At 38.1% G+C, this 24,602-nt stretch overlaps 1 protein-coding gene across 1 annotated transcript; it reads left to right on the top strand.

The window, feature by feature from the left end:
• Nucleotides 1-11,195: 11,195 nt before the first annotated feature.
• Nucleotides 11,196-24,240, top strand: LOC129757089 (persulfide dioxygenase ETHE1, mitochondrial). The gene is made up of 6 exons (XM_055754209.1): nucleotides 11,196-11,345; nucleotides 11,681-11,975; nucleotides 23,162-23,306; nucleotides 23,372-23,738; nucleotides 23,804-23,922; nucleotides 23,991-24,240. The coding sequence occupies exons 2-6, from the start codon at nucleotides 11,691-11,693 to the stop codon at nucleotides 24,044-24,046; spliced, it is 972 nt and encodes a 323-aa protein (XP_055610184.1). The 5' UTR covers nucleotides 11,196-11,345; nucleotides 11,681-11,690; the 3' UTR covers nucleotides 24,047-24,240.
• Nucleotides 24,241-24,602: the final 362 nt, after the last annotated feature.

Genomic DNA, 24,602 nt, shown 5'->3' with positions numbered 1-24,602 from the left:
TCTGAACTAATGTTGCAATCCGGGAGTTTCTACCTGAGAATTATCAAACTTTGGAAAATTCTGAAATACCAAACGTTATTAATTGATTTATATAGAGACGTGAAGTGATCCTCCGCATTTTGCGAGAAGCGTAGGGGTGTGTTTTCTAACCCAAGCAACCAGAATTCCCTTAAAAAGGTTCCTTAGAAGCTTAATCAGCTTTTGTTTGTGTCTGAAGAGAATGCTAATCAGCCCAATATTTAAGTTCTTCAAGCTTCTTTCAAGTTCGTTTAGGTGGCTGTAGAGAACGCTATTCAGCTTCTAAGAGAATGTCAAGAAACTTCTACGCGCCGAAAAAAAAAAATCCGATTGACATTTTGCTCTTACAACCAGATGTCAGATTGCTAGGTTGCCGGTCTATCATGGTCTATCTCATTGGTTTTAACCCTCATCCGCATTAGATTTCATTACGAATGATTTTACGTTTATAATTTTCATATTTTTGTGAAATCTCACAGCGTAAATTGTTGCACCTCACTAGAATGTAGATTAAATTCCTTTTCCAATGGATATAGTTTTGATTGCTTCAAACGGCTAGAAAGCACTGAAAATCCGGGTACAACCTGACGGAAGACCACAAAAACAGATGAAATTTCTATTAGTGAAAAAATCGCGCAAAGTAGCCAACTTTGAAAAATTCCAGTAAATTCAATTTTTGTTGCATCGAAAATCTAAAGATTGATTGGTTTGGCATCACTCGCCGAAGGCGGTCGCGTTTTTATCGCTTGCTAGTGGAATAAACAATAGCGTTAAAAAAGTGGTCAAAGTTGTGAAGATAGTTGTACAAGTGCGATTATTTTTGGACCGTGGGTGCAATATCACACGATCGGAAAAGGAGTATTCCTTCCAGTCGGATACATCCGGATAAATTCTACCGCAACGGCGGGTGGATCCTTTTGGAAGCCCGAATAATTCGGAATTTGATTGCTGTTATCGGGGAACCAACTGATCCAGGTGACCACAATTTGTCGAGATCTGCATCCTGATCAAGGCAAACAGGCAGTGCAGACGGAGTTTTATCCGATCAGACGAAAACCACGTGGCGGTCGGCCATTGTTGAGATTGGAAATTTGGACCATCGCTGACACTCAAAGAAATCATCGATTAAGATTTAAGGAACAAGTTTGTAAATTCTTTTTTTTTCTCTTTTTCTACCCTATCATTTTCACTTTATTAGATTTTGAATTTTCGGTGCTTCGTTCATATTTTGAAAACGGAAGTCACTAGTGTACCGCCCTCCCTCACTACGTCTTGATTGACGGAGTTTTGAGGCATCCTGTGCGGCTCTTTGTGCCTCGCCCAATGGAATGCAAAAATTGCATTAAATTGGGGCATACAGCTTCCCATTGTTGCAGCAAGAAGCGTTGCCCCAACTGTGAGGAGGTTCATGGGGAAAGAGCGTGCTCAGCAATAGAGCAGAAATGCGTCTATTGCGGGAGCTCTCCCCATGATATCTCCTTGTGCGAGGCATTCAAGAGCCGCTGGGATAAACAAAGGCGCTCTTTGAAGGAACGGTCAAAACGTTCCCATGCCGCAATTTTAAAGAGCGCGGCGCCTCCGACCCAACCCCAATGCAGTAACATCTTCTCAGTGCTGTCAGTTGACAGTGAAGACACTGATTCCACTGATCAGGATAGACCAGTTATTTTCGTTGGAAACTCCCGGAAACGGGCAAAACCTGCCCCTAAAACCCCCAAAGTTCCAAAAAAAGTACCCTCAGTTAGCTCTACAATAAATGATAGAGAAAAACCATCAAGTTCGAGAAATGCCAAAACAGGCCCTCCTGGATTCCCCATGAAATTTGTTCCCCAGAGTAAACCAGAGGTGGCAGGGTCTTCGAAGTCTCCAATATCCAACGTAGCTTCGGGAGAACCATCGTCCCAAGCGGGAATTTTCAAGCTAACTGATATAGTAAATGGAATATTATCGTTTTTCAACGTATCTGAATCCATAAGAGACATTGTTTTCGCAATGCTCCCCTTGGCAAAGACATTTTTGAAGCAATTGATGCAAACCTGGCCCCTTCTTTCAGTGTTTATCTCTCTCGATGGCTAATTTACGCCGAGAGGTCGGAGATATCACTGTTCTACAGTGGAATTGTCGTAGTCTAATTCCGAAAATGGATCCGTTCAAACATCTTCTTCATGAAATAAATTGAGACATTTTTGCGTTGTCCGAAACTTGGCTTTCTTCTCAATCGAACATTTCATTCCACGATTTTAATGTTATCCGTCTGGATCGTTACGATTCTTATGGAGGGGTGCTTTTGGGGATCAATAAGCGCCACACCTTTTACAGAATCCACCTTCCATTATCAGGCGGAATTGAAGCTGTTGCGTGTCATACAACTATAAGAGGTAAGGACTTATGTGTTGTCAGTTTGTACTGCCCTCAGAGAGTTGCAGTGGATCGAAATCACCTAGAGGACCTGTGCTCAGTGCTCCCTGAGCCAATGTTAATCCTGGGCGATTCCAATTCGCATGGAACTGTCTGGGGAGAACAAATTGACGATAGCCGTTCTACTCTTATCTATGACATTTGTGATAGTTTCAATTTAACAGTTTTGAACACGGGAGAAAAAACACGAGTACCTAAACCACCTGCAAGACACAGTGCAATTGACCTCTCACTCTGCTCAAATTCACTATCATTGGATTGCCAGTGGAAGGTAATCCCTGATCCCAATGGTAGTGATTATTTGCCTATCAAAATTACAATCACGAATGGGGTCAGCTCTTCAAACACAATAAATATGACATATGACCTTACAAGACACATCGACTGGAAAAAGTACACGGACGAAATAACATCAGCTATCGGTTCTACGAATGTTTTACCTCCTACCGAGGAGTACCACTTTTTTTCACGATTAATACATGAAAGTGCACTTCGTGCTCAAACAAAACCCATCCCAGATTCATCAGTTCCTCGAAGGCCTCCAAACCCATGGTGGGACCAGCAGTGTTCCAAGCTTTATAAGGACAAATCACAAGCATTCAAAGATTTTCGGAAATATGGATCTCTCGCCCTTTTTGAAGTATATGTTTCCCTTGAAAATCAGTTTAAAAAATTGGTCAAGGGGAAGAAAAAGGCGTACTGGAGGAATTTTGTGGGTGGCTTATCACGAGAAACATCCTTGAGTACCTTGTGGAGAGTGGCACGCAGCTTGCGTAATCGATCATCTACGAGTGAAAGTGAGGAATATTCACATAGATGGATATTTAACTTCGCACGGAAAGTATGTCCAGACTCTACGCCTGTACAAAAAATAATACGGGATGTGCCTCCAGATAGGTGTGGTATGGATTCCAGCTTTTCGATGGTCGAATTCTCACTTGCCCTCCTCTCTTGCAACAATTCAGCTCCGGGTATTGATAAAATCAAATTTAACTTGTTGAAAAACCTTCCGGACGCTGCCAAATTTCGCTTGTTAAATTTATTTAATCAATTCTTGGAGCATAACATTGTTCCCCAAGAGAGGAGACAAGTGAGAGTTATCGCTATCCAAAAGCCCGGAAAACCAGCGTCCAATGCGAATTCGTACCGTCCAATAGCGATGTTGTCTTGTATACGCAAATTGATGGAGAAAATGATTTTGTTTCGTTTGGATAAATGGCTTGAAACAAATGGTCTCCTTTCAGATTCTCAATTTGAGTTTCGAAGGGGCAGAGGGACAAACGATTGTCTTGCTTTGCTGTCTTCAGAGATACAAATGGCGTACGCAAAACGTGAGCAAATGGCTTCAGTGTTTCTGGACATAAAGGGAGCTTTTGATGCAGTTTCAATAGAGGTGTTGTCAGACAAGTTGCACTCCCGGGGTCTGCCTCCTCTCTTGAACAACATCTTATACAGCTTGCTTTGTGAGAAACATCTGAACTTTGCTCACGGAGATATTGCAATTAGAAGAACCTCTTACATGGGCCTCCCGCAGGGTTCATGTTTAAGTCCACTTTTGTACAACTTTTACGTAAGTGATATCGACAGTTGTCTCTCTGAAGGCTGCACTCTAAGACAACTTGCAGATGACGGCGTGGTGTCTGTCACAGGATCTTCCGAGTCTCATCTGCACAGACCTTTACAAGATACTTTAGACAGATTGTCTTCCTGGGCTTTGGGGCTTGGGATTGAGTTTTCCCCTCAGAAAACGGAGATGGTTGTTTTTCTAAGAAACATAGACCTGCTCAACCTAAGCTTCAACTCCTAGGCAGAACGATCACTCAATCGAGGTGTTTTAAGTATCTTGGGGTTTGGTTTGATTCCAAGTGTACCTGGAGAGCCCATATTGAGTATCTGAAAGGAAAATGCCAACAAAGAATCAATTTTCTCCGATCAATCACTGGCACCTGGTGGGGAGCCCATCCAGAAGATCTTTTAAAATTGTATCGAACAACTATTCTCTCAGTGATGGAGTATGGTAGCTTCTGTTTCCAGTCAGCTGCTAAAACTCACCTCATCAAACTCGAGCGTATTCAATATCGTTGTCTCCGCATAGCGTTGGGCTGTATGCCCTCAACGCATAACATGAGTCTTGAAGTTTTAGCAGGCATACTCCCACTAAAAGATCGATTTAATTTATTATCACTCCGGTTCCTCATCAGGTGTGAGGTCATGAACCCATTGGTGATCGTAAATTTTGAAAGGCTACTAGAGCAAATTCTTCAAATAAGATTTATGTCTATATATCATGTCTTTATGTCTTACTTACTTACTTAATGATCCCGCGCCGATCCTCCGGTGCATAGGGTCGTGGTAAAAGACCTCCACTGTTGACGATCCGGAGCCAGCGTCTTCACCTGGTCCCAGTCAAGATTCTCGTCGACAGTTCGGATTTCAGCGGCTAGGCTTCGCCGCCACGAATTTCTGGGTCTGCCTCTTCTTCGATGACCTTCTGGGTTCCAATCTAGCGCCTCTCTGCAAATCTCGTTTTCATCTCTTCGCAGCGTGTGCCCAATCCATCTCCACTTACGTTCCCGAATCTCGATTTCTAGCGCCTTTTGATGACACCGGCGATGTAGTTCCTCATTCGAGATCCAGTTGCCAGGCCACCAAGCGCGGATGATATTCCGCAGGCAGCGGTTTACAAATACTTGCAGTTTTCGCGTCATTACCGCATATGTGCACCAAGTTTCGCACCCGTACAGCAATACGGATTTGACGTTTGAGTTGAAGATTCGGATTTTTGTTCGTAGAGAGATCTGGCGTGACCGCCAGATGTTTCGGAGACTCGCAAACGCAAATCGGGCCTTTCTGATCCGTGTTTCGATGTCTTTTCTGGTACCACCATCAGGCGTAATCTGGCTACCAAGATACTGGAAGCACTCCACTTTCTCAACTTGTTGCCCAGCTACCATGAAACTGGAGGGATTTCCTGTGTTGATCTCCATCGACTTGGTCTTTCCGACATTGACTTTGAGACTTGCTGCCTTGGAACGTTCGGTGAGGTCGTCGAGTTTGCTCTGCATATCTGGTTGTGTTTGGGCGAGCAAAACAATATCGTCAGCCAGGTCAAGGTCGTTCAGTTGCTCCATTGTTGAAGGATTCCACGGCAATCCTCGGTTCGGTGCACAGTCAATCGATCCAATCAGAATCTCATCCATTACGATTAGAAAAAGTAGCGGTGATAGAATACATCCTTGTCTCACTCCAGCAGTTACCGGGATTGGTTCGGACAAGACACCGTCGTGCAAGACCTTGCACGAAAATGCCTCGTACTGTGCTTCGATGAGATGGACTAGTTTCTCTGGGACCCCTCGTCGTCTAAGAGCAGCCCAGATGTTTTCGTGGTTCAGTCGGTCAAATGCTTTTTCGAAATCAACGAACACCAGCAGAAGAGAGTCCTGGAATTCGTTGATTTGTTCCAATATTATTCGTAGCGTTGTGATGTGGTCCACACATGATCGTCCGGATCGGAATCCAGCTTGTTGCCGTCGGAGTGTAGCGTCGATTTTCTCCTGGATCCTGTTCAGGATCATTTTGCAGAGTACTTTGAGGGTTGTACAGATCAAAGTTATGCCACGCCAGTTACCGCACTCTGTCAGGTCTCTTTTCTTGGGGACCTTTACGAGGATACCCTGCATCCAGTCGGCCGGGAATGTTGCAGTATCCCAAATGTCAGCGAAAAGACGGTGCAACATTTGTGCTGACAAGGCAGGGTCGGCTTTGAGCATTTCAGTAGGAATGCAATCGATTCCAGGCGCTTTGTCGGATTTCATGTCCTTGATTGCCGCTTCTATTTCAGCCAGCGAGGGCGCTTCCGAGTTGACGCCATTAATGCGACTTACTGTGGGCGCCTTGAGCTGCGGGTTCTGTTGGCCATTGCTATTTGTAACTCGGAAAAGTTGTTCAAAATGCTCAGTCCAATGCTTGAGCTGATCTGTTCGATCTGTCAGCAACTGACCTGCTCGGTCTTTCAGCGACATTCTTGCATTAGTCCTTGCACCACTAAGGCGGCGAGAAATATCATATAATAATCGGATATCTCCAATGGCGGCGGCTCTTTCTCCCTCTTCGGCTAGGGACTCCCTACAGGCTCTCTTGTCTCGTCTACAAGCTCGTTTAACTGCCTTTTACAGCTCCGCATATCGTAAGCGGGCGGCTGCTTTGGCTGACCCGGTACATGCCTGCTCAATTCCGACTTTCACCTTTCTCCGATCATCGACCATCCTCCAAGTTTCAACCGACATCCATTCACTTCATCTTTCACGAACTTTACCGAGAGTACCATGGCTCATCGTGATAAAGGAATTCTTGATTCCACACCACTGTTCTTCAACTGTTCCGTCTGTCGGCAATTCCGAGGCTCGGGATTCTAGCTGTTCAACGTATGCCCTTTTCACCTCTGGATTCTCTAACCGGCGGACGTCGTATCGACACCCGACTTTCTCCTCGCGCCGTTGGGCACGCGCAACTCTCAGTCGTACCTCGCCAAGGACGAGGTGATGGTCAGATGCAATGTCTGCGCTTCGTTTGTTGCGGACATCAAGAAGGCTCCTTCTCCATTTTCGGCTGATGCAGATGTGGTCAATTTGATTTTCTGTTTGGGATCACCCGCTAAAAAAAAAAGAAAATTTTGATCGTTCATATCTCAGCCGTCTTAGGACATATTGCAAATCTTCTCATCTTATTTGAAAGATAGCTATTTCGGAGGTATTTTGCCCAGAAATTTGATCTTCTCCTGGATCCTGTTTAGGATCACTTTACATGACACTTCGAGGGATGTTTTTTTACATTTCTTCATTTGAAACGGCTCATACTTTGAGGCTATAAGGAGCAAAACTCGTTTTGTATGTTAGCTTAAGTCTAGATCATTAGTTTCTGAAGAGAACAGGAAAAAGAAAGAGCAATATGAAAATAATAAAAAAAATACAGACTAAGATCAATAGCTTTTAGGAATAGGTAGGGGAGAGTGAGGATTCTTGATTCCTTAGCTATATCTCGAAACTGGAATGTCCTACAAAAATCAAATGTTCTAGAAAAATGTGCTAAATGGAGCAAAACTAAAGCTAAAAATTTTTTAACCAAATAATTGTTTATTTGTATTTGTATAAAAAAATCAACGGATCACATGTTGATCCAAATGATAACTTAATCCTAAATAACTTATCAGAATTAAAATCCACTCGACACAGTTCTGGACACGTCTAATATTTTCCTTCGGAACACATTTCTCGAAACGTCAAAGTCGAAATGCGCAGAAAAACGATTAAAAGTTTTTAAGATTTCGACAAAAGCACTGTTGGCCCCATAGTTGTTCAGACGAATGGGAACGTAGAGCTGCAAATGCTGGTTTCTTAATCCTCGTGGTCGTACACTGAGAGGGACAGCCTCCAGCAGCGTGGGAGAGTCTATTCTCGATGTCGGCAGGTCAGCCACAACCAGAGCTCGAGTAGCGTTCCTACGAACTTGAAGCGTGTCCAAGTCTATGAAGCGGCAACGATTTTCGTAGCTTGGCAGACGAAGCGGATCGTGCCAATTCAAGTGACGTAGGGCATACCGCAGGAAGCACCGCTGGATAGCCTCGATTCGTTCAGCTCCGTTCTGATAGAAGGGACCAGACAGCTGATGCGTACTCGAAGATGGAACGAACTATGCAGCAATAAAGACTTTTAAGGCAGTACACGTCTTTGAAGTCTTTGGCCATGCGAAACAAGAATCCAAGGTTTCTAGAAGCTTTGTCAACAACATAGTTCGTGTGAGTCTTGAACGCCAGCCGTTGATCGAGGATAACTCCTAGATCGTTGATGTGTTCTACTCGGGTGATCGTTTCGCTTCCAAGGATGTACTCCGCACGAAGAGTGTGCCGCTTACGGGAAAATGATATAACCGAGCATTTGCTGCGGTTCAACGGCAGGCAGTTAATGTCGCACCAGTGAGCAAATACGGAAAATTGTTGCTGTAAAAAGTCGATATCGTCTTGGTTGTTTATGACGTGAAAAAGTTTCAGGTCATCAGCATAAGCAAGTTTTGTCCCTTCAAGGAGCGAGAGTGCGTCATTGAAATAGATTACGAAAATTATCGGTCCTAAATGGCTTCTTGGGGTACTCCTGAGAGGGCAGGGAATTGCCTGAAAAAGGATTCATCAGTTCGAACGGATAATTTCCGTCCCTCTAGATAACTCCGGAACCAATCCAGCAGAGATCCACAGAATCCTAACCGTCCGAGCTTTGCGATTGCAATATCATGGTTCACCTTGTCGAACGCAGCTGGGAGATCAGTGTAAATGGCGTCAGTTTGGGTCTTCCTGGCAAAGCAGTCTTGAACGAAAGATGTGAAGTTGGTAGTTGTGGATCGTTTAGGCATGAATCCATGCTGGTCGTTGGAAATGTGAGGCTTGCAAAACGAGAAAACAGGATCCATAACGACCAGTTCAAAGAGTTTGGATATCGCGCATAATTGTTTGAGTAATTGAACTTTGTTTGAAAAATTTCACGAAATGTGACTTCAAGATCTTTTTTCATCACTTTTAAATGTTCCTTACATGAGAAAATTATAACCAAAATATTTGTTCCAATATATTAATCGTTCGAGCGTAATATGAACTTCATAATACCATATTTTCAAAGCAATGGAAAACTCTCAACTTTTTTCAGAAAAAGTTTTCTAAAATATTGATTATGGGTTCAATTGATCCCTAGAGTTAAAAACGGTATATTTTTCTTCTGAATTGATCGTGATCATCGCTGATTACAAGATTACTAATATTTATCCAATGAATAATGTTTATCCAATAATTGTCTGGAGAAAAGGGCTCATATAATTATTTTTCACTTGATAATAGAAAATAGCGCCTTTAAGTATGCAATATCATTAGCGTTGAGACAAAGCTATAGAATTTTCTCTTTCTGTCAGTTATGAATTGTGAAATGAGAACAAACATGACCAAAATAGTCAATTGACATTCTATCTTAGGGTTTAGTTTGATTTTTCCAAGGATTAGGGGTTCCTGAATAAAGAATCAAGTCTTCTTCAAAAGAGGATCAAGTCTCCCTTAACTTAAAAAATATCGCAATTTTTTTTATTCCCACGAAAATGCTTTTAGTTTATCTACGGGTTCAAGTATTGTTATAATTTTTGGAGCATAGAAACTTGAAGTTACACGCTGTCAGAAAATGTAAAAGAGTGCGAGTTGCTAAATTTTTCCAAAAAGATATGGCGAAATTAAGAAAAGGGGATCGAGTATCCTCACTCTCCCCTATATTTAGAACGTCACTGGAACGTTGGGTGAATTTCTTCGGGACCGAATGGAATCTATGAAGTTCGCTCTGGCTGCAAGGCGGTCCTCACACGACTAAACAATATGCTTGATATCGTGGTAACCTAGGCCGCTACCGCATAAATTGCTACTAGCAATATTTATATGATGGAGCACCGCATTCAAGGAATCTCGACTCAGATTCAATCTATTAAACCAGCATTTAAGGCCTACCTTTAGGATAATCGAGTGTAGCCACCGACTCAACTCATCTTCGTCCCATCACCGAACCAAAAAATTGTTGCGTTCCATCGCACCCATCTTCACAAGGGAATCTGCCCTCTCATTGAACTTTGAGGGTTGTACGGATCAAAGTTATGCCACGTCAGTTACCACACTCTGTCAGGTTCACTAGGATATCCTGCACCAAATCGACCGAAATTGTCGCAGTCTCTCACCAAATAGGCAGTGCAACATTAGACCTATATCTCTGATTGCCGCTTCTATCTCAACTAAGGGCAACGCTTCCGAAGGGAAGCCATCAATGCGCCTAACAGTTTGCGCCACGTGCTGCGAGTTGTGTTGCCATCGGAAGAGTTGTTCGAAATGTTTAGTCCAACTTTTGAGCTGAACGCTAAAAATTTTAAGCATTTTTGCAACGATTCATCCCAACAACATCTGCTCTTTGAGATTCAAAAGGAGAGGGGGTATAACTGATTTTTCCGTTTTGTGGATTTCGGATGCAAAATCTGATACGAATACGATGCCTTACGTAATATTTGGACGTGTGTAGGAAATGCAGCTAGTCTTATAAATGTTTTATTACCAACGTATGCTGCTAATTCAAACTTTGTTATGGTTTTTCGTTCTCATTGAATTTTATATCAACTTAGAGTGCATCTCAAAGACATATTTCATTATTTTTGGCATTTTTTCAGGATTAACGCAGAGAAGAAGGAAAAAATTCAATCACCGATGGCAGTCAAACGTGCACAGTCGCTAGCCGACCGGCAATATTTATATTATGTGCAAACCTTACATTGTATCTGGGGGCGATCGACATTTCAAAACGGTTTAAAACAAGTTTAGATTGTTTCAAACATGTGTTGAGGATGTTAATTTTATATTCTCTATTCGCAGAATTCTGCTTGTTCAACATTACCGAAACGGCTTCTGTTAGAGAAGGCCTCAAACACCCATTTTGAATATTATTCTCGAAGGGCTTACAAGAATATAAAACTGATCAGCTGAAAGCTGATACCTACTCAATTACAATGAGCCTAATTGTTTGAATTTGCCGTGCCCTCTCACTTTGTCCAAGTGATAACAAACTTCAATACCGGTAATGAGCTGATAATAATTGCTCATACGATATTTAGCAGCTGAATGCGACACCACAGAATGCAATAAATCCATTCGAATACTTTGGAGCTATCCGCCGTAGCGTATGGGGTGATTCAGATCTCTTGCATCTATTTTCTGCTTGAACGGTCTACGATCGGGGTTGGTAACATCAGTTTGTGTCGAAATTTGGACTGAAACGCATCAGAGCTAAGCCGCTTGCCGCCTTGTGTTGTTTGTTGTCGTGGGACGTCGCTGTCAGTCAGTATAGAAGGTATCGCGCTTAAGCTTTGCTTAATTACTATTCATTTCGGGGTTGCTGCATCCTATCGAAAAGCGGTGGCAAGTGGGTTTTTTTGTTGTTGTTGTCATTGATGTGCATTTATCTTATCTGCCTTCCGTTTATCGATTAATCTGGGCCCAATTGGGAATCGCGTGTGCGCTCCGAATCTTCAAATAAAGATATCATTATCGCGGGGTAACTTAACCCGTACCAAAGAGAAGTCAATATTGACAATGCTAAAAGGTAGAAAAAAAACAACCTAAAATTTTATTTACCTTTGCCATCGTCGTCCGATTTCGGTGGACCACTCTGGGCTGCTCCCGCAGGTGTGTTTCGATGAATCCTCGTAGCTCGCTCGCCATGGGTTTGCTTGTTCGTGTGATAGCCCGAGGAGTCGTCAGCAGCTGTTCGAATGTAGTCGCCTCCACAAGCCAAAGTTCTCTCCTGGCAGCAACATCAGCAGTAGTTCTCCGGTTGCCATCGAGAAGCATCGCCACAACAGTACGGCGGCAGATAAAATCCAGCAACCCTACCCGGATAGGCCACAGTTTGGTAAACTTGCGGAACGTGAAAATGCTCGGCGATCGGAAACCCTTCTCGGCGGATTTCTTCTTCCGTCAGGTGAGTCTTTGAGATACAGTAGGGTAATAACTGGCGAGCCTTGAACCCTTTTTGTATTACGCAAGTGTTCCACAACTCGATGGGAAGCTTTGTGAAGGCAAATGCTAGTGCTAATAGATTTATGGGAAATGCAACAGGTGATAATAAAAACATCGCTGTTTTAGTGCGAGCCTATTGAGCTTATCGATAAGGTCAAGCGTTGAATTACTACCTTGGCATGGAGTTATTGCACGTCGATTAGTGTGTTCTAGCTACATTTTATCAACAATAAATCCATAGAGTTTCAAGATGGGAACGAATTTAAATTATTTAATAGTGTTGTAGTCTAGACGAGGATTTTGTAGAAAGAACCGATTAATTTACATGAAAATCAACATTCCTTCCATCGATTTTGTTGTTCCACATGTTTGTCATCATTCAGGACTCGATGTCATTCAACCAGCCTACTTTTGTAGGTAGGTATCTACATTTTTTAGTGGTCACCTAGTGAAGGTCTGAGGAGCAGCAGCTAAACGTGATGCATGCTCTCTAGGCAAAAACTGCTGAGTCATGGTGATGGTTTGAATTTTTTGGGATTTGTTGTGCGGCGAGCAGGTTTTTTTTAATGCTCGTTTTAATGTTTCTTTTTACTACGTTTTTGTATCGACACGTGTTTCTCCCTGCTTCTTAAGTTGCGTTGAGAGAGTCTGTTTGTTTTTTTCTTTCCTCATGTCTGAATATTTGAAGTGTAACGATGATACTAACAATGATGCGGTGCGGGTAAACGGTGAAATCTTTTTTAGTTTACGCGCATTACTGATCTTTGTTAAGTTTAGTCTTTAATAGACAAAGAACGTAGAAAATGGCTTTTGTAAATGTCTTCTTTTGTCATAAAGATGAATTAGTGTTCATAACAGACCTAGATAGAAAAGATTCCTCTAGCCTTTAATCTAATCAATCTGAAAGTCTCTTAATAAGGTATAAATAATAAAATTGAAGAAATGCGAGTCCAATTTATCTGGTTGAGAGTAAGGAATAAAAATTCTATAAGATGTATGCCAGAGCATTTAGTTTCACGGTCACGAATTTATTGAAATTATGCTTTCCAACTCTGAAATAAATCTGATAAAAATTTGTCTCAGACATTGAAAAGTTGCATGCAATATTTTAAGCAATCTTCCAAAAAGCCAGCATTGACTTTAATTAGCCAGAAACGGAATTGGAAAAAAAATCAAAAATTTATAGAACTTAATCGTAGAAGTTTACTTAGCTTTTTCAAGGAAGCTTCAAGCAACTTTTCTATAAAACTGTCGAAATATTACAAATTTCATAAACTTTAATTGTGTGGTCTTTGAATTCTTATTACTTTATTACCTTGTTCTGTCGAGCAGCCGCAAACTTTATTGAAATTATGCTTCAATTACTCTGACGTTTGCGTATTTGGAGATTTAAATCTTTGTTCTTCTAATGAGAGTTGAATAAGCTATCATGAGCTATCATTGAGTCACGCTTGTTGGAAGTACTAGATGTACTGATGATACCTTTTATCTTTCCTTAGATTACAAAATTGGATTTTTTAAAAAAGAGGAGTGAAAAGAAGAGTGTCCATTTTCCCGGGAATTCCGAACATGGAATTCCTAGGAATGGACACCCTAGTGAAAAGGCAAAGGCAGCATCTGAATAACCCAATATGCATAGAAATTCAAAAATTGGTGCCGTACTGAATGCTCTAGTTCAATAATGGTTAATTTCAAAGATCGTCGAATGTTACTCAACTACCTACTTGTTTTATACTTTCGTAATTTGTACATTGGTGTTAATATAGACTGTTGCAAAAATTCTAAACACACTTTTCAAATTGCTCTGAAGTTTTTTAATATGTTTCTAACAAATTATGCCTGATATTTTAGGTTTTAAAGCATAATTTTTATATAACTAGAGCAATTAAGCATGGGTGCACGGATTCACCGCCATTCATCCAAAATCAACTTTTTTGCATGCTAATGGTAAAGAATAACGGCTTTTATAGATTCGAAAGAAAATTTGTTCTATATACATGGTACTTCACTATAAGTACACGCATTCGCAGCATTTCCATTAAATATAGGGCTTTTGCGTATTTAAGAAAAAGTATCTTGACAAAACTTAACTATACCCAATGATTGAAAAACTTATTCAAACGAGCGACGGAAGCTGCATCGCTCCGATTTTTGCTCATAAAAATGCCCTTAAACGCGAATGAGGTGGTAGTGAGAATGAGAATAAACATTTAACAACTGTGAAGTTTTAATACGTTAAGTCTTTTTAATGAAAATTTAAAGCGTTAATTAATTAAAGATTTTGTGCCGTTGTGCACTTTCTTTGCGAATATCTTGAAAAGATATACCTTCAAAATCTGCCTTAAGAAAAATTCGAAAGGAATTCACAAAATTTCTAAATGCATCTATCTTATAATAGGAATTATTATACACTAGTCCAGAATTGATAATGTTCGAATCTGCATCAGGAGGTCATTTTTTTTTTCAGAAAAACGCGACTTGCGAAAATTAGTAAAAGTCAAACAAACACATTTAAACTATGAGAGTTAAGAGTCCGACTAAAATATCGATTAAATTTGATGCAAAAACGTTTAAAGAGAGGTATAAATTCAGTTATTCATCCATGACTCGGCCGACTTATTTTCTGAAAAGCTAATTTTGTGTTTTTAAATAAATTGAAAAATTAGATTTCATTGACTTGGCTTCACTTATTTTCAATTGAGTTTACAATACCTTTAACAAAAAAAAACAAAATTAATCATAACCATACTTTAAATTATCATTCGATTGATAAAATATAAAAAAAAATTAATAATCAAATTTATTTGTTTTGTGTTTTATGTATCTTCTAACAGATAATGGATCTCTTTAAGCACCTCCTGCGTAGTTTTCCGCTAGAGAGATACAAATCTGCCATCTGTCGTATTTATTAAAAACCTTTTTATTTTTATCAGATGGCGGTACTAGAGCGAATCAGTTTAGGGTGACATGAAATCATTTAGATTTTAGATAAATTCAACTGTAAATTGAATGCTAGTAAATTGATCAAATGACTGGCCATAACATTTTCATTCTTCAACTGTTGAATAAAAAACCTTTGAATTACTTCAATGGAATGAAATAGATTATTTTTAATAATAGGTATAAATAACTTCTCAGATGTTCCAACTGACATTCAGCTATATTGAAATTAAGCTAGATTAATCTATTCAAATGTTTTTTTTAACAAGTGTTCATTTTTACCTTTCTTCAAAACAATTATAATAATTTTCAATTAAGCTATTTTTTTTCTTAGGTTTATCTATCAATTTAATATATTTCTTAATTGAATTCAAAATTTTTTAACATAGACGGTTTTGAGAACGTGCCCAAATATTCAAGGAAAACATCGAGGCGAGTCCGTATCAGCCCGGATTCCCGGATTTTATTACAATGGTCCGGTTTTTGTCCTGAGATATTCACATAATTTTTTGAATTTACCAAAATTATTTTCATAAAAATTAATAAGAATTTTTTTGAAGCATTGAACACATTGGATGTGCTTCGACGAACAAACAAAGGTACAAGTTTCTCCTATCTTTTCCTGATTTTGTTCGAATGATGGATAAATTTTGCTCTGATTTGTCCGGATAATACCCGGTTTTTGTGTTTGAAAATTTCAAATTGAATGCACGGTTTTTCACCCGTTTTTGAAAAAAATGGCAGGCTCGAAAACGTGCTGAAAAGTTTTGGAAAGCATAACATAAAATTCCATTGTTTTTCGCACCATTCGCACTCGAGTCATTAATGCCATTTTTCGTTTTTCTCCACTGGCGCGGGGCAATACTGTCTCAGAATAAACAAACAGAATCGTCACCCGGGACGATGCAAATATATGGTTGCTATAGTCAACCTTATGCTGACCCCCAACAGTGACAAATTTTACGGGTTGCAACCGCCTGCTTGAGGTTCAAACCTCGGGCAAAACTAGTGGACTTCTGAATTAATAAACGAACACAATAACAGCAGTTAGGGCAAAACTCGTGGATAACTAGGTTGCCACTGGCAATAAACGAAAACACTATAAGACACGCACGCACATAGAATCGCTCGATCAGATAATTATTTTTACTTTGTTGAAAAAAAATCATTTCAATATGAATTAAAACCTCATAAAATTTGCCAGCCTAACTTTTCATGTTTACTTCATGCCTATCCTTGGCGCTCATTCTTGTTTATTATGAAAATAAAACAATTCCTGTGGTAACTATGGCAACTCTGGTAACGCACTATGAAAAATTGTCATACAAGCAAGCGGACAAACTTATATTAATTGGAGTTTTGGTGTTATCATCGCTTTTGTTTGTACTGCGAAATTATCCACGAAGTCCGATGAGTTTTAATAATAACACTAGTTTACAAAATTTTAAAAAAATCGTGAACTTGATTAACTGACCAACATTTTTAATGTAAAATCGGGCGCTGAATCCGAAAATGAAATTCAAAAAAATCTCAGTAGAACCGTTTTTGAGTTATGCTCCAAATATAAAAATTTCGGAAAAATTAAAAAAGTTCTTGTACTTAGATTAAAATATCTCGGACGGCATAACAGTAATTTGAAATCTCTCTTTTGCATATTGAAGGTGAATAAATTTTCTATCGATCATCTGAACACTGTTTTTGCGTTTGACCAACAGTATTGTTGATATTAGTGACTTTATTAGGAAAAAAAATTATAATAAACGCATTTTTTTAGACAAAATTTTGTTTCTACGAAAGTTTTAAACTCGATGATAGCATTTAAAAAATCTGATTTTCTTTTGCGCTTAAATGTCAATTTGAAACGAAGATTTCAAGTGGTTATTTATTAAAATAGGTTGAAATTTGAAGAAGTTATGGCTACTTTACCATAACTGTAATTTTTGCAGTTTTTAATAATTTAACGAACCGCAGTACACTTATCATAGTATAGGAAGAATGAAACATGATAAATCTCACTCGCACCAAGTCAAAATTATTTATTAGCTTACCAGAAGGTCTCATGCCAAATTTCAGGAAGATCTGACTATAGGAAGGAGTTGCTTGAGTCTCAAACGTGAATAAAATTTTGAGGTATTTTGCCCGGAAGGAACGAAAAATACTGGTTTTTCATCAATAACTTTTTTCATCACTAGCTGATTATTTTTTATGGTTGATTTTCTTAAAGCCTAAGTTGAGACAAATATTTCACCCGAAGACTGTAACTCGATTGGATTTGAAACAGAAAAGTTATTGCGGTTTAAAGGCCGCAAATTTTGTCCAACACGCAATGAGTACTTTTTACCCATTGCGATTTATACGACAATTTTCGACCAAAATACAATCTTTGAACCGCAATAACTTTTCTGTTTCAAATCCAATCGAGTTACAGTCTTCGGGTGAAATATTTGTCTCAACTTAGGCTTTAAGAAAATCAACCATAAAAAACAATCAGCTAGTGATGAAAAAAGTTATTGATGAAAAACCAGTATTTTTCGTTCCTTCCGGGCAAAATACCTCAAAATTTTATTCACGTTTGAGACTCAAACAACCCCTTCCTATGGTCAGATCTTCCTGAAACTTGGCATGAGACCTTCTGGTAAGCTAATAAATAATTTTGACTTGGTGCGAGTGAGATTTATCATGTTTCATTCTTCCTATACTATGATAAGTGTACTGCGGCTCGTTAAATTATTAAAAACTGCAAAAATTACAGTTATGGTAAAGTAGCCATAACTTCTTCAAATTTCAACCTATTTTTATAAATAACCACTTGAAATCTTCGTTTCAAATTGACATTTAAGCGCAAAAGAAAATCAGATTTTTTAAATGCTATCATCGAGTTTAAAACTTTCGTAGAAACAAAATTTTCTCTAAAAAAATGCGTTTTTTATAACTTTTTTCCTCATAAAGTCACTTATATCAACAATACTGTTGATCAAACGCAAAAACAGTGTTCAGATGATCGATAGAAAATTTATTCACCTTCAATATGCAAAAGAGAGATTTCAAATTACTGTTATGCCGTCCGAGATATTTTAATCTAAGTACAAGAACTTTTTTAATTTTTCCGAAATTTCATATTTGGAGCATAACTCAAAAACGGTTCTACTGAGATTTTTTTGAATTTCATTTTCGGATTCAGCGCCCGATTTTACATTGGAAATTATTGTCAGTTTACTGAGTTCAAAAATGCTGTAAACTAGTGTAATCAAACAAAATTTACTAGTTGTCATAACGAGGAGTAGCTTTTTTTGATTAATATTAAAACTCACCGAAAAATTTCGATAATACAAACATGTATTGAAATGTTTTCAACAATTTGACTGTCATTACTTTTGGTTACGATCGTAAGATCAAAAGATTATATTTCACAATCACATTCTAGAAATGGTATAATAAAATTTAACTATTTTTTTAAATGGGAAAATTTTTACATGTATTCGAGTGGAACTCAGGCCTCTATCCTTTCAGTGGCTGCCCTTTTATATTTTAAACACTTCTAGCCAGCTCTAATTTGTAGAAAAAAAAACACGTTTGAAAAGTTATATATTGAAAACGACAATATAGGTAGCCCGTTAGGATACCTAGTTTCAAAGTCAAAGACGGGTGACCTGGAAATCTGTAAAACTGATCAGATCGTTTTATAATTATACTTATCATAGAAGATAGGTCCAAAAAACTGACACTGGTAAAATTCTAAAAAAGCTTGAGATCGGAACTGAACTTTTCAGAACTTGTTAAATATCCACGTAAAAAATGAAAAAAATCAGCCGGTTCTAAATGATCTCGTCCGAAAACTTTAATCATTTCATTATCTGATTTCCTTTATTTTCTCATACTTTATATTCTTATGAGTGATTCTGAAGCATCTCAACACTGTACGGGGCTCTCAATGAGTTTGTTTATTTTTTGCTCAGCTTTTCTGTGGTTTGTTGGTAAACAAACTTCATGAGTTCCGCATAGTTGCATAGCCTACATAGCCAAAATGGCTGAATCGGGAATTCGTTATTCGGGAACACCTCCTGAATATATACCCACCTTGACTTTGATCATGAGGTTTGACAGCTCTGAGCGCTAGTGGCGACTCCACTCGAAAAATTAGCTTTTTCCAGTGATCCATTGTCAAATACAATCAAAACGCGAGTTCAAAAATAACCCATCAAATTTCTGAAAACAACATAAATATGTAACCTCGAAGCACTGATCATACTGACAGGACACTTAGAACAAAAATTCGATCTTTTTCTGGCTAATTTTTTTCGTCAACTTCAGCAGGTTTGCAATGCCGACGCCACGTGGCGAACCCACCATTTTTCCGATACAAATGCCCTGTAGGAAAATTGTACCTGTTTAGTCCGATTTTATCGTCTGAATTGCCTATTTTTTTAGAAAGTTGGGTGGCACTTTCTAACTGGGATAGCCTTTCTTCAAATCGATCGATGCGCACTCTGGAATCGATATTGCGAACTGTTGGAAGAATAATCCAAAAAAATGAAATCGAGTGTCCAGTCAGTATGGTCAGTGCTCGAAGTACAAAGTACTTAAATAAGATGCCACCATTTTATTCGGTTAATTGATAAACGCACAGAAGGCAGAAGATGTAACAAGATACTAAGTTTTATGTGATTCTTACTTACATTTGTCGCTAAAACTAATAGAATTTCAAATTGAAAATCGGATAAAAACATGGATTTTTGAAATAGGACTGAAAATTCAGACTTAAATTTAGATAAATTTACCAGAATTTACGTAAATAGATTCAAGCATATAGAACTCAGCGTATTCTATTTTTTTAACACATCCAATCGAAAATCATGATTCAATATGAGAACCAAAATAAAATTTCAGGCTTAGCATGAATAAGGTTCATCGGAACCTGTTTCAAGAACTTTTAGAAGTAAAATATCAGAATATCAATCAGTAGATTTCGATATCAAAATTCAGTTTTTCAACTTAAAAATATTTTATACATAGCATATATAAAGACTATAATATATCTCATGCAAATAATAAAAATGAATCTTTTTCTCTTATAAGCGGAGATGGTGTGAATGACTCAAAGAGGATAACAGTTTTCGGTTAAGGTTTTTAATGGCAACTATGATTTTTACTTTCTCAAATGTTTAAAAACATATGTTTTTCATCTCCATATTTGGTATTAATGTTCACACAAATTCACCAAATTCTACGGTACTACTATTTTGATTTTTGCATTTTTTTTTAAATAAGTATGTTTTTGTTCATAAAATCTAAATTTCTTTTTTTCAGAAAACATGATTTTCTGGAAATCCTATGATTCTAATTATTGAATAACAAAAACATGGTACGTTCCGTTTATTTTTAATATTTCAAATCTTCTTTTTCAATCTATTATGATTTTTTGATAGAACTTTGAAAAGTTCTACAAGTAATTTGAAGAAGTGTATGATTTAGGATTTAGTAATAAATAAGTAGGCTAACAAGTAATAACCAGATTCTTGTCAGATCTTTTCGAAGCAGTTGAAAATAAAGATGTTAACTTTCAGGCCTTCGTACTTATTTCGGCAATCCTGCAGTAGCAACTTCAAAATTTAATTTTAATGAGCTGTGTTAACTAAATTAGTACTTCTTAGTGCTTTCAATATTTAAAACAAAACTTTGAATTTTTTATTTAAATTTTTATCAGTTTTTTTTTATTGATTAATCAATATAATCCTTTAATGAGAAATCGAACACACAAATATATAAAGTTATTGTTGTGAACTTCAAACATGCGCTTTGTTAGTCTTGTATTTTCATAACTAGGAAAAATGAATATGAAAAAATAATTTGTCTCTGACTTTGATCACTTGAACTAAAATTAAATATTTTATTCGATTTATCAAAATAAAAATCAAACATCAATAGGGAATGGGTTTTGGATAAATTCTTTTAAGTTATAAATGAAGATTATTTTTTTCCTTATCGAGAATTCACATTTCAATTCGTGATTAAATATTTTTTCTGATTCGTATTCTATTCGCTGAATTTTTTGTTCAACCTTTCCATTTGAAATGATGAAAACAAATTCAATCAAGATGATAGAAACTTACAATTATCTTCATATTATCATTTTGCTTAACAATTCCTAATCAATTTAGATTTAATGACTTACCAGAAAAAGCAACGATTCTGATTTATTTTCAATCGTCCCGGTAAAATTTATTATAATTTCGAATATATGGCCTGGATTCGACCAGACCGAACTGAACGCCAATTTGAAAAAAATTGAGATATCTATTGCAGCGGATGCAAAACATGATAAACTATCTGTCCAATGAGAATCAGAACATTTGTCCTATTTTTTCTGATTTTATTAGAAAATTTCAATGTTGCAGACAGTGGAAATGGCAAAAATGCGTTGCGCCAAAGTGAACTGAGAGCACCCTTAGAGGTAAAGACAAAAAGTCTGTTTCGGTCATGAAAACTGATTTTGTACGAAATAATCTTATGTGTGTTGGTTTTTTCGATTCAAAACAGTTCTTCGACTCGTCACAAATTAATATCTGATAAATAAAATGATAAAAAGCGTTCCCGTGGCTAAAAACTTTATATTTCGGATTGTAAGCATTTGTTAAAATTTCGCTCCGCCAGACTGAACCGAATCCCTTGAGTTTTGTTTTCCAATTTACTCAAGGGGATGTTAGAACTTTTAACATTTAACGATAAAAGATACTTTATTTTATTGCTTTCTGTCGTTCAGAACGCAACCGGTAAGTAACATTCAAAGATATTCAGGATTTCTAAAGTGCGAAATTTGTATGGCTGGGTTCACTCTGGCTCAACGAAAAAAAACATTTTCCAAGCATCAGCCATACTCGTTGGGTGCTGCTCGTAAAGCGCCTATTAGTAGGCTCCTACGTTAAGAACAAATCACCCAGGCAAATGTTAGCACATGGCATTTTTTTAAACATTTTGGTTCGACCAGAGTGAACTGGGTGCAAACATATTGCTATTAAAATTCAGTTTTCGGCTTATTGTGTCATCAGAAATCGACCAGTATAGCCTCGACGGCCTAGCCTAGCCTCTTAATTTGATGGCAAGATGATTAAATGAGATATCTTATAAAATGGCATCAATTGGTAGGGCTGTGAACTTTGAACTCGATTTTCTCGAAATCAAGTTTATGGCGTTCAGTTCGGTCTGGTCGCATCCCGACCATATGTGATGGTCTAAAGTAGGATAATAATTTTCGAAATAAAAGCCCCCCCCCCTCCTCTTCCTGGACATGTCCTTTGCACGGGCCTGTCTTGCAACCTCTGCTTTGGAAGTTAGAGTTAACCCAATAATTTGAAACATGGCATGAGGCCTTCTGGCAACCCACGGAACGTTTACGGTCCCTAGAGTTTTGATCGTTTTCAAACTAAGCATATTGTAAAAGGTAGTATTAATGTTCTATTTGATTTTTAAGAATTTTCATGAATGCTTTGGAAGTAAGAAGATTATTTTAATCCTCAATTTTTGTTTCTGTCGGGTACAAAACAATCGTGAGGTATTTTTTTCTGACTTTTTTTCCGATAAAATCAAAAACATGCAGGATTTCCGACGTTGATTCGCTACAACATTTCGTGTATAAAAAGTGATCGAGTATGGTCAATCAAGTTGTGTGAAAGACAGTAATTCGTTGCGGTTTATGAACGATCTTTCTAATGCAATTCGCGAAAAAGTGTTTCAACTGAAAAGATCGAAAAAAGTCATCGAATAGATTTGATCTTACTACATAGGAGCTACTGCTAAGATCGTAGCAAAAGTAACATTGAGCTTGACAATTTGAAGAAAACTCTTATGATAAAAGGAATAAGAATTCTTAAGTCTTCCTGAGAGTTTCGAATTTGTAGAGTTCAACATAAAAAAGATAAAGAATTTTACGATTCTTATCGATATTTTAAACCAGATAAGATGTTCTGAAAAGCTAAGCAGAACAACAGGCACCTCATCATAAAATGAGATGTTCACGGACATCACCTCAGCAAACAGCTGACTTGCCAACTGAGCTATATCGCTAGCCCTATAGAATGAAATGTTTTTTGATGAAACTGATGCTTCTGAAAATTGGTTGAAGAACTTCACGTACTACGATAAGATGTTTAATCAATTAAACAGCAATATTTACTGCTAATTCAACCATAATTCTAACTGTTTCATTTCCAGCTCTTTGACGAGAAGTCATGGACCTACACCTACCTCTTGGCGGATCTCAACTCCAAGGAAGCCATCCTGATCGATCCCGTGCTGGAACAGGCCAAACGTGATGCCCAACTTATCCAGGAACTGGGATTCACCCTTACCTATGCCTGTAAGATTCGATTGTTTCTTAGTGTAGTTTTAATTTACTAACTTTAACTCGATTTTTTTTTTCAGTAAACACCCACATGCACGCGGATCATATCACCGGCACCGGTTACCTGAAGCAGCTGCTGCCGGGGACGATCAGCGTCATCAGCGAGGCAAGCGGAGCCAAGGCGGACAAACACCTCAAGGACAACGAAACGGTCAAGTTCGGGCGTTTCGAGGTTCGGGCGGCGTCCACTCCGGGTCACACCAACGGCTGCATGAGCTTCATCGTCGACGAGCAGGGTATCGTTTTCACCGGGGATGCGGTGCTGATCCGTGGCTGCGGGCGTACCGATTTCCAGGAAGGTGATGCCCGGACCCTGTACCAATCGGTGCACGAGAAGATTTTCAGCCTGCCCGATAACTATCGGATCTATCCTGCCCATGACTACAAGTGAGTGGAGTTAGTTTTCGGTTTTTAATTGTTTGTATTGAATATCTTGTGCTATTTTTCTTTAGGGGACAACTTGAATCAACGGTGGCCGAGGAGAAGAAATACAATCCACGACTTACCAAGGATGTAGATGCATTTGTCGAGATTATGGCCAACCTGAATTTGGCTTACCCAAAAATGATCGGTAGGTTTTATAGGGTGAAAAACCTTATCGAATAAAAACCTACTATTTTTTTATAATTTCATTTTCAGATAAAGCTGTACCGGCAAATCGGGAATGCGGCCTGTACGACATTCCAAAGGAATGAACATAGTGATAAAGGTTGCTGTCGAGACCAACAAAAACTGATTATTAACTGAAGCAATACAAGAGCATTCGACATGGAGTATTTTTTCTTTTGTTTTAAATTGATGAACACGATAACCAGTTAAGTTATAGGTTCTACCTAGTTGTTAAATGTATGACAAGAATACAGACATCACTTATTGAGCAAGTTAAAAAGAGGTTTGTTTTTTCTTTCAACGCTCTATATCGCTGAGATGACATCGAGTTGAGTGGGGTTCATCAATATTACTTGAACGGTTTATAATTTAAATGTGCTTTGGACTGTAAACTCGTGTAGGAAAAGGATTGTTAACCCTCAGATGGGAAGAATTTGATGCCTGAATCGATACCAAAATGAGCTATCATACAATGGCAAAATTAGGTTTTATTTGAAGCATCAATATGTCGAAAGATGATACCTAACCAATACCTATATAAGGCATTAAGATCTATATGAAAGCACTATTGGGTAGTGTTTTTTAGGATAACAACACGAGGCATCATTAAAGTTTCATTAATTATGATAGAGCAGAAAACTG

The sequence above is a fragment of the Uranotaenia lowii genome, chromosome 3, assembly GCF_029784155.1.
Source record: "Uranotaenia lowii strain MFRU-FL chromosome 3, ASM2978415v1, whole genome shotgun sequence".
Classification (NCBI taxonomy): Eukaryota; Metazoa; Arthropoda; class Insecta; order Diptera; family Culicidae; genus Uranotaenia; species Uranotaenia lowii.
Note: the sequence above shows the minus strand (reverse complement) of the source record. Positions and strands in the feature narration are given on the sequence as shown.